Consider the following 10,137-nt stretch of genomic DNA (forward strand, 5'->3'; position numbering starts at 1 on the left):
CTGATAGGGGAACGCGGCTCGACGTAACAGCAGCAACTCGAGCACATTGCTGCCCCCTATATGTCAGGAGGACAAATAACACCTTTTCTGTTCAAATTGCCAACACGCCACAGTGGCGTGTGTGTTGATCAAATTCACCCGCCACTTCAAATATTTACCCGCCTTTGGCGGGTGGCGGGTGCTAATTTCCACCCCTGGCTGTGCCCACTTACTCATTATCCTCTGTGCTTAAAACCCAGTCATTTTCTCCACTTCTCTGCTGGTTCATTGTTCAGTTCTGTCTGTTCCTGGTCCTGTCCTAATTGTTCTATTCCTACCTGAGTTTTTGGATTTTGTTTTTGTTTTATGTTGCTGCTTTGACAGCCTTTTGTTTTTGTTTATCTTTTAGTTTAATAAATTAGTTCTGGATTCGTCTACATCTCCACCGATCCTGATAGAATGCTGCTTCTCCATGTTCATGTCCATCTGCTTCTCTCTGTTTACCTAAGACAGCAGAAGATGTAAATGTCCTGCTTTGCTAAGAGAGGTGTGTCAGTGATCCTCTGAGTGGTTTTCACCACTCTTTTCAGGGCTTTCTTTTCCTGAGCAGAGTAATTGCAATTCCAGGATGGGATGCTCACTGTGAGGACGGAATCCACAGCACACCTGTAGAAACTGATGAGGACTGTGGTGGACATTCTGGATTTCCTCAGACAGCTGAGGAAGTGAAGTCAATGAGGCTTCATTGTGACATATGTAGTATGCTGACCTTCTCCACTGCATCTCCTCCAATGAAGATGTGGGAATGTGCCACATTCTATTTCCCGAAGTCCAGGACCAGCTTTGTAAGCTGGATTCATACCCAGCAAGAAGTGAAGAAATCTGCTTTTGCTTATGCAGTTGCGTGACAAAAATTACATAATTTTGTTCTCCTAGGAGCCCCAAGAGCCCGTTCTGTGCACATGGTCTGGACAGAACGGGCTCTTTTTCTCTCATGGGTATGCATCAACTATTGTGTGATTGATCAGAACTTTGTTGTGGGTGTGTTAATGTGGAAAAGCAGGTGAACTGCAATGATGCCATTTTGCTTTAACTGCTCTGCTGAGGATCAGCTGGCTGAGGCTGATAGAAAATAAATTGTCATTTCAGTTCAGACCATCCCTTGGTGCTCAATTTGTTCAACAACAAAACATGTTGATCAAACCACAAAGCAGATGAAAGAAAAACTCTTAAATGACCTGCCCTGCTCTGGATTTTATTCATAATTTAGTCTTGTTGCTTCAATGATACGGTTCTTATTCACAATGACATAAGAATAAATAATCATGACTTTAAAACAGTGGAAGGTATGAATATATGTCAGACTTCTGTTAAAAAGACGTTCATGTGCCGTGAAGTCCTGATGCTGGTCAGTGGATTACCAGAATGCTGGACTAAGAAGTCCAACTTTTAACCCCTGCCTTGGAGTAAATGATGATGTAGCAACTCATCTGACATAAAGAGGAACAGCAGCTCTAAGCTCCTTTGGAATAACTGAACTCCTCATTGTATTTCTAAGAGGGATTTGAGCCGCTCTGCAGAAGAAGCTCATTTTAGCTGCTTGTATTTGCAAACTCTTTCTTTCAGTCATTACCTAGACCTCATGACCATAATGAGGGTTGGAACATAGCTCATTTCTTAAACTGAGATCTTTGTCTTTTGACTTGACTATCTCTTCACCATGACAGATCAGTAACTCATTCCCAACCTGGAGTTGTTAATCACCCTTTTTTAGTTGAGAGCCATGGCCTTGGACTTGGAGATACTAATCCTCCTCTTGGCTGTTTCAGACTCAGCTACAAACCTCTCCAGTGCCTGCTGTAGCTCCCAACTCGATGTGACTAACATGATAACAAGTCACAAAAAGTAGTGATGCAATCTGCAGCCCCTGAAACTGGAGACCCATTGGTAGCACAGTGGCCAAAATGTACAATAGTTCCGAACAGGTAATCATAAAGCAACTTTTGTATGAACTGACAAAAGGTTATACAGAATGGTATGTCACTAGATCCTCCTGAGACCCAAGCTTTTGTTGGGTGTGCATTTTTTCAATGCAATATCCTCATATGAGGACGCAGGATCTCAGGAGGGTACAGTACAATACAGTACAGAATGGTCTGATGTTGTACAATACAGAATAGTATCTCATGGTACGTTATGACATGCTACAGTATAGTATGGTACAGTACAGTATTGTATGGAATGTCATGGTACAGTTTGGTATAGTACAATATGATATGGTATTGTATGGGGCAGTACATGTTTTGGGATGGTACAGTACTGAATGGCAAGATATATTGTGTATAGTATGGGATGGGATGGTACATTACGGTATAGTATACTATATTGTATGGTGTGATACAGTAAAGTATTGTGTGGTATGGTACAAATTCTGGACTGAGTTTAATGTTCTGGAGTTTCTTCATTGTCTGCAAAGAATTTGACAAAAAAAACAAACAAAAAAAACAAGTTCATTTAATTTTAGCACATATTCATCATAAAACCATAAACTCAATCTGCTTTAGTAAACAAGTAAAATAACAAACCTTACATCCATGTTCAAATATTTGGGGAGCTAAATGGTTTAGGCTATTATAACCATATATTTTATAACAGATTTTATTTTTTTTTTTGTCATTTGGCAAAAGACATTACATGCATCTTGTATACTGAATCCAATACATTTTATTTATCTGTCTGTGTTCTGGGGGGTTGTACCATTACTCTTAAATGTAGTCTTAACAGTGTTTGTTATAAAGTGCTTTGTGCTGGAAAATAAAACAAGTTTTTGATCATCAAATGTACAGTGGTTCTGAACAAATAACTTTCAAAAAGCAGTTCACAAATTATACAAATGCAGAAAACCTTGTTTACATTTTTATCCAATATTATACAATTCATACAATTTGCTGTGCACGGCTCTGAGCTGTAATTTAGTAAACAGATGATCAATTTTAAATATTTATATAAAATGAAGAATTGTTCTGTTTGTGTTCTTTTGTGGTTAAAGGTTAATTTGAAACCATTAAAAACACTGAACAAAGTCAGTAAAACCATTTATTCTCTGGGGGTTAACAACTTCCATGTTTCATGCTTTTCTTGTTATTTGCTGTTCTTCTGAACACAGCAGCCAATCCCACTCTGTCCTGATGTCAGGTGACATTTCTTCAAAACCTCCAGGTCCGCACAGAAGCATGTCTTCCTACAGTTTCTCCTGAAAGACCTCAGGGTGTTTTTTGTGTCTCCCAAACCTAGCCTTCTGCTTCTTCAGATGTTGGTGGTGGAGTGTGTGGTGGAGAAGTTGTCCATGCGGAAACGAACCACCTTTCCGTTGGATGCTGGCAGATACAGAAGGTGAGGGGCAAAGACCTGACGGCAGGCCTTACGAAAATTCTCGGACAGGAAGGCATAGAGGACAGGGTTAACGCAGGAGTTTCCATAGGACAGGCAGTGGGAAACGATTCGGAAGGCAAAGGAGGCGTCATTCAGCGGGTAGGTCCCGAACTCCACCCACATGGCAATGATGTGATGGGGAATCCAGCAGATGGTGAAGGCGGTGACGACTAGGAGGATTGTCTGAGCGGTCTGAGGGGAAAAAAACAACAACAGTTTGAATTGCCAGGATGTGTTTACTGGCCAGTTTAAACCCAGAAATGAATGCAATATATTCATTAGGGGTGCTAAAACAGAGGAATGAGTTTCGGTAGCAGCAGACTGTACAACATAATTCACAAAATATTGCAAAAACTTTCCCCACTGACAACAATAGGATTTAGCTCAAGAAAAAGGAATAATCCAACACTGTTAGGAGCGATATTGCTCAGAACTACTTCACGGAAGAAACATCATTCAAAGTTTAAACAGCTCATAGAAAGTTGGAATTTACATAACTGAACTGGAATTTTGAGTTTACGTTTATGTTTGAAGATTTCTGCAGACTTTACCACACAATGTTCTACTTGGTGTGACGATTATGGGCACAACCTCCAGTCATAAATATTTTGTGCTAGTAAATCAGAATGTGTGGTTGTGAATTAAGTTTTGTAAAAATAAAACAAAACAAAATAAAATTTGTAGCTTGTATAATTATTTTTTACAAATACAAATCTATTTTACACACACAAATTCTTATCTACATGCACAAAGATGAAATTCTCTGAGATTTTAGTTCACAAGGGTACAAAATTTAATTCACAACTACTTAGACGATCTTACACACTAACTTTGAAGCCTTCTAAATTTTTTTAAAGTTTTACAAATAAACTTTTTTATCTCTACAATCTTTACACTTCTTCTACAGTTTATATATCAAATCAGTGTGTCTCTCACTGCTATAAGACTTTTAGTTTTCTCTTAAATCCCCCAGAGTGCAGTGTGTGCTTACCCTCACTTTGATTGACTTACATTAGATCTGAGCTCAGACTTTTCTCTTTAAAACTGGAAATGAAGGCCCTTTTTAATTGTCATATCTCCTACATAAAAAATAAAACAATGTAGATAAACTAAACCTTATGTATATGGCCACCAGAAGTTTTTGCCTCTCTCAGGTTAATTTTTTTTACATTATCATCTTGATAGAATAGATTGTTCTAATGGGAAACAGGAAGTCTCATTTTTCATTTGAAAATGTTACTTTGACACATAAACCCTCTAAATATTGATGAAGAGAAATCCAGACCACCACAGCAGAGGAGTGGGTGGCAGCAGCCCCTCCTTGCAGGACTATGTTCAGGAGTAGTTGAAGGAACACAAAACAGAGCCAAAAGCTTTGACTTGGCCTCCAAACATTTCAGATTTAATATTTACAGAGTCAAACTTCCATCCAGATAGCCCCCTTACTGCAAGCTACAGGAACCAAACCTGTCAAAGTCTGAAGGTTTTTGTTCTCTGAAGTTATGGATTTATGTTTTGGTTTGAATTATTCTTGGTTTTGTGTTTCCAGTCTTTGTACGCCTGAGTGTAAGCCTGTTTTGTTTTGGTTTTGTTCTTTCAGTTTCTTCTTCCTTCCACTCACTTGGTCCTTGGAACTAGTCAGCACCCCTGCTCTTCATTGAGCGATTACTCCCCTCAGGATTTAAGTTACTTGGTTTCATTTTCAGCTCCCTTCATGGTTGGTTTTGTCATATTTGTGTCATATAGTTCTGCTCCTGTATGTCTGTCCTTAGCAGCTTTCTTAGTTTGCAATAAACAAGAATGTGATTAAAGAGAGAGAGAAAAACAACTGAAAATAGTCAGGGGGTGCTGCTGGGAACGCCTGAGGACCCCACTGGGGCATCACCCCAGAAGCTTTGATTTGTCCAAAACCTGATGCTATTTCTACAAATGTTAATGAATTGAAGATGGACATCAAATGATCACTTTCTGAGAGTTTCATTAAAATCTGTCCAGTGGTTGTGAGATTTATTTCTCACTGTACAAACAAATGAACACACACACACACACACACACACACAGACAAACATGTGCAACAACATTATCGCTCCACCTTCGCCAGTAGCAGGAGATTATTTATTCTACCTGGTTTCTGGAGCTCCTCAGTGTCTTTCTCCAGTTCTCATTCTCCTGGTTTGGATAATGTGATGTTAACATAGAAACAAACTGAATCTTATCTGCTGTCTGAGTTGGCTGTTTCTGTGCTGTTTGTTTAAATTACAGTAAATCTATAAATATTTTTATCTCTATACCACAGATCTACAACACAAACTGTCTTTATTTTCTTGTTGCTAAGTCCACACTGTTCTCTTTCTACATTCCACACATGACATATATATATACAGTATTCACCCCCTTGAATGATTTTTCCTTTTATTGCTGTAGTAAATCCATTATGGTCAATATAAATGGGTATTTTTTGCAAAAAAAAAATAAAAGTTTTCAATGTCAAAGTTAAATCAAATTTCTACAGATTAATACCAATCAAAGAAAATATGTAATTTAAAATAAGCATTTGCATAAATATTCATCCCTTTAAAGTGAGTATCCTTATTCAACTCAGATAAAAGATTATTGATAAGTATAAGTCAGGTGATGGCTACAGAAGGATTACCATGGCCCTGAAGAAGGACAGGAGAAAATCAGAAACTCATGTAAAGGAATGGGACATTGTTTTTCTTCTGCTGTATATGCTGGAGTCCATCAGTACTGACAGATGTATTTTGGTTTCAGCCATTGTTTCGCTTGAGAGTTAAAAACTAACATTAGTTCACAGTTTTATTCCCTTCCTTACTTCAGCTGCTCTCTCCTGCAGGGGTCGCCACAATAAGCGAACTCACACAGAAAATTTGGTAATTGTTTTATGCTGGATGTCCTTCCTGATGCAGCCTGGGCTCCAACCTGCAGCTTCAGGATTACGAGACTGCAGCACTGACCACAGAGCTTTCATGGCTCGTACAGTTAACAGTTTAATTGCTGCTGGTACTTTGTGCATTGCTCTAAATGAAAAGGAAGATTTTCCAAATGATGTTTTGTTCTTTAATGATTTCCAGTTTCCACTGACTGCTCCCCTTGCTCCTATACTACTGGATTGTAAAATCAGTTTACTGAATAGAGCTAATCAGTAAACTATGAAAACAAGAGCATTGGGACATTTAAAATTCAATTTTAGAATGAAAAAAAATGAACTGTCCAAACTTAAGAGATTATACTTCTACTGAATTCTGCAATGGTGCCACTTTTTTGGTTTTTGATTGAAGTTTTTCAGGGCTTGTTTATACAACAAACTAACAGGTTTTTTAGCAGAAAGAGTTGCTTGGCCCAAATAGTTACACAATAGGAAAGATGCAACAGAATCGTAGCATGCAGATACAACTGGGCAGCCTTCACTGGTAGACATGATGCTGTGAGAAAAAAAACAGCTCAGATTGGTTTTGATAGTTCAAGATACTTTCTTGATATGAGCCTCAAATTTAAGATAAGGATCCAAAACAACACCTAAGTATTTGAACTCATCTACTTTTTGGATTTTCTTCTGCTCAATAACAACGTCAATTCATTACCAACTTTCCATCAGGACGGTTCCACACCTTTTCCATTATCCAGGAACCAACTCTTGGAACCAATTCCATTGAGGTTCCAAGCGTACCGTACTGGCCTAAAACTGCAACGTCAGAGTACTGTCGGTCACACTGATTGGTTAGGGGGTGGAGTCACTGGTGGCGTCCAAGCTACCCTCACAACAACAACTCAAGGCACCTTTGCGATCGTTGGAGTGACATTCCTGAACTGATTAGAATGGCAGTACAAAGTACACCGTGGTCCAATTCTGAGGTGCAGGAGTTTTTGTGCTTGGTGGCAGAGGACAAAATTTAGAGCGAGATAGATGCGTCGACTCGCAATGAAAAAATTTTCAAAGAGGTGTCGGAGCTGATGGCTGATCGTGGCTACCACAGAACACCGAAGCAGTGTAGAGATAAATTTAAAAAAAACTGAAGTGCGATTACCACACGATAAAGGACCGCAATGGAAGGAGTGGTTCAAACCACAAAAAGAAGTGGTTTGACCAGATGGACCCCATTTACGGACATCGGCCATCTAACAATGGGAGGGAGAGTGACTTGGATACGGCCGGAATCCATGATGGACGATGGTGAGTGTTTTTTAACTTTAGGCATATTTTATATTAAAGTTACTTATCCCATCGGTGGTGAGTGTACTTTGAAAAAATAAACAAAATTAACGCTGACGCCATTGCCCCCAGATGCAGTTGGACAGCTAAGTACTAGCATGCGATGCTAACTGTGAACTGTTTGTGTGTACTACTTTGGTCTGCAACTACATATCTTAATGTAGATTTTCTGAAGTTTTGTGTTTCTTTTGTTTTAGAACTTGTGCCAACATCAAACAATAACCCTCCATGCCCCCCGGATCATTCCTCCACTCCGTTGGCAGCATCTACGCCGTCGCGGCCTAGTAGCACCACGCAGAGCATCACAACACAGCAGCCTGCTGTACTTGGTAAGAAGCAATCATGCAGCCGTATTGATACCTGAACTGCCTTGATATTGAACAATAACATTTTTTTAAATTTCTGTTGTACAAAGTTTAACACCTATATTCACCTGTTTAATATCAGCACACTCATTGATTTTGCTTACAATAAAGCCTTTTCCTCAGTTGCAACACCTTTCTTTGTTTTAAGCCTTTTTTCCCCACTACAGTTTCTAGACTTGGTTTTTGTTGACCACTTGCCACTTCTTTTCTGCTAGGCAAGAGAAAGCGCAGCACAATTAAGGAGCAGTCATTTGTTGCAGCAGTGCAGGCAGAAGACGAGGGCACGGCGGGACCAACATGTCCATCTTGTGCTGGATGAAGCACGGGAAGCAAGAGAACAAGAGGCGGCCTTGAGGAGGGAGGAGAAGCAACACAACGCTGCCTTTAATCAAGCGTTCCTTGGGATGTTAGGGGACATTGCACGTGCTCTGACCCACAGGCATTCTTGATTTTTGATGAATTTCTATACATTTCTACTGTTACATCTGTTTGTTTGTTTTTTTAAATAAAAATGTTTTCTGAAGTCCTTGCATCATCATTTGTTTTGTTAAGAGTGTACAGTGATCTGTGAAATTTCCATTTGCACTTCAGCTTTGATGATTCTTAACTCTCCTGTTATGTTGCAGGTCAAATTCACCCTTTTTAAAATTCAAAAATCTAACAAAATAGTCCCAAGTACTTTTTCTGTATGAAGCCTCTTCTGCTTGGTTTGGCTTAACATAAAATGAAAATGGTTCATTTTAGATATTTACATCCCCCACCTGCATTTATATTTTACATAGATACTGTTCAGGTCAAGTTGATCCGGCAGTCAAAGTTAAGAGTAAAAGGGTCAAAAATTTCCTATTTTGTTCATTTATGGTTCAAAAACATTGATTGATAGGTGTCAATTTCAAGTATAAACAGATTTATTTTGTTAATAAAAACAAAATAAATACATTGAAATAAAAAAAGAAAAATACATGCTTTGAACAAAAAGGAAGCAGAGTAAAGAAATTAATTAATGGCAGCGAACAGATTTGAAATTAACTGTTACTGTTAACGAGGTACTCCATAAGAGCATCTCTGACATGTCTGCCCTCATCCAAATCGCGTGGCACTCCCTGCCCTGGCTGCAGTGCAGCTGCTTCTGCATCCGGTGGGTCCAACGAGATCTCATATGACTCACCATGATTTTCACAAAGGTTATGCAGAGCACAGCAGGTCAGCACCATAGACTTGACAAGTTCAAGATCGCAGTCATTCCTTTTCAAAAGGCAACGCCATCTACCCTTCAGCCTTCCAAAAGCAATGGCCACCCTCTTCTTTAATGGTACACAATGGCGGAAAGTCGTATGCTGTCGCTCCAGAGCTGGACGAAGTTTGTTGCACAGGTAGATAAACGTTTCCGACATCCGGAAGTTCTGCAACCACTGCGCGTCTGTGAATCCAGAAACAACAACATCACATACGGTACTTTTATGCTCGGCATTGTTTGTACAGCCCACTACTAGCAGATTAGCATTAGCTTACCATCAAATGTAGTCTAGATCGTGTCCTGTCTTTGTCTTCATACTGCTTTAGCACTTCCCACACTCTCCTGTACTTCTCCTGTGTGTTTCGCCTTGCTGCTTGCAGCCTTCTCATGTATTCTTCTCTTTGGCGTCTTGCCAGAAGCCACAGACTGAGCAAAATGTTTAATAACACGACCATGTCCTCCATTGTTTTGTTTGCGATCTTTTTCTTGTTTGCGATCTCCCTTCTACTGGCTGAAAAAAGCAGATCCACCCTCTGGAGGCTGAATACGAACCTATTAAAAAATTTAATCTTTAAGGAGAATATGAAAACTGAAATCGTACAATACTTGGAAGAGAATGATAATAATGAAGTCGGTCCAGCAATACTCTGGGATGCTCTAAAGGCCGTAGCCAGGGGGAGAATAATAGCCTTTTCCTCCAACGAAAAGAGAATCAGACAACGAAAACAAACTCAATTGGAAACAGAGTTGAAAAAACTCCAGAAAGAGCATTCCAAAACCTTAAGGAGGGCTACAAGAGCTAAAATTGAGTTGGTGAAAAAAGAACTGAACGACTTAAACATACAAGAAATACAAAATAAACTTCTCTTTACTAAACAGAAATATTATGAAGC

The 10,137-nt window shown here is 39.3% G+C and overlaps 1 protein-coding gene across 1 annotated transcript in view; it reads right to left on the reverse strand.

Annotated features, from left to right (window-relative positions):
• Positions 1 to 1,228: 1,228 nt before the first annotated feature.
• galr1b (galanin receptor 1b) overlaps positions 1,229 to 10,137 on the reverse strand; it is a 24,175-nt gene continuing 15,266 nt past the window's right edge. Inside the window, exon 3 of the mRNA XM_037979677.1 lies at positions 1,229 to 3,603. Within this exon, the coding sequence (XP_037835605.1) occupies positions 3,286 to 3,603 (318 nt within the window). The 3' untranslated portion in view covers positions 1,229 to 3,285. The remainder of the gene's footprint in view (positions 3,604 to 10,137) is intronic.

The sequence above is a fragment of the Kryptolebias marmoratus genome, linkage group LG15 (genome assembly GCF_001649575.2).
Source record: "Kryptolebias marmoratus isolate JLee-2015 linkage group LG15, ASM164957v2, whole genome shotgun sequence".
NCBI classification, from domain to species: domain Eukaryota; kingdom Metazoa; phylum Chordata; class Actinopteri; order Cyprinodontiformes; family Rivulidae; genus Kryptolebias; species Kryptolebias marmoratus.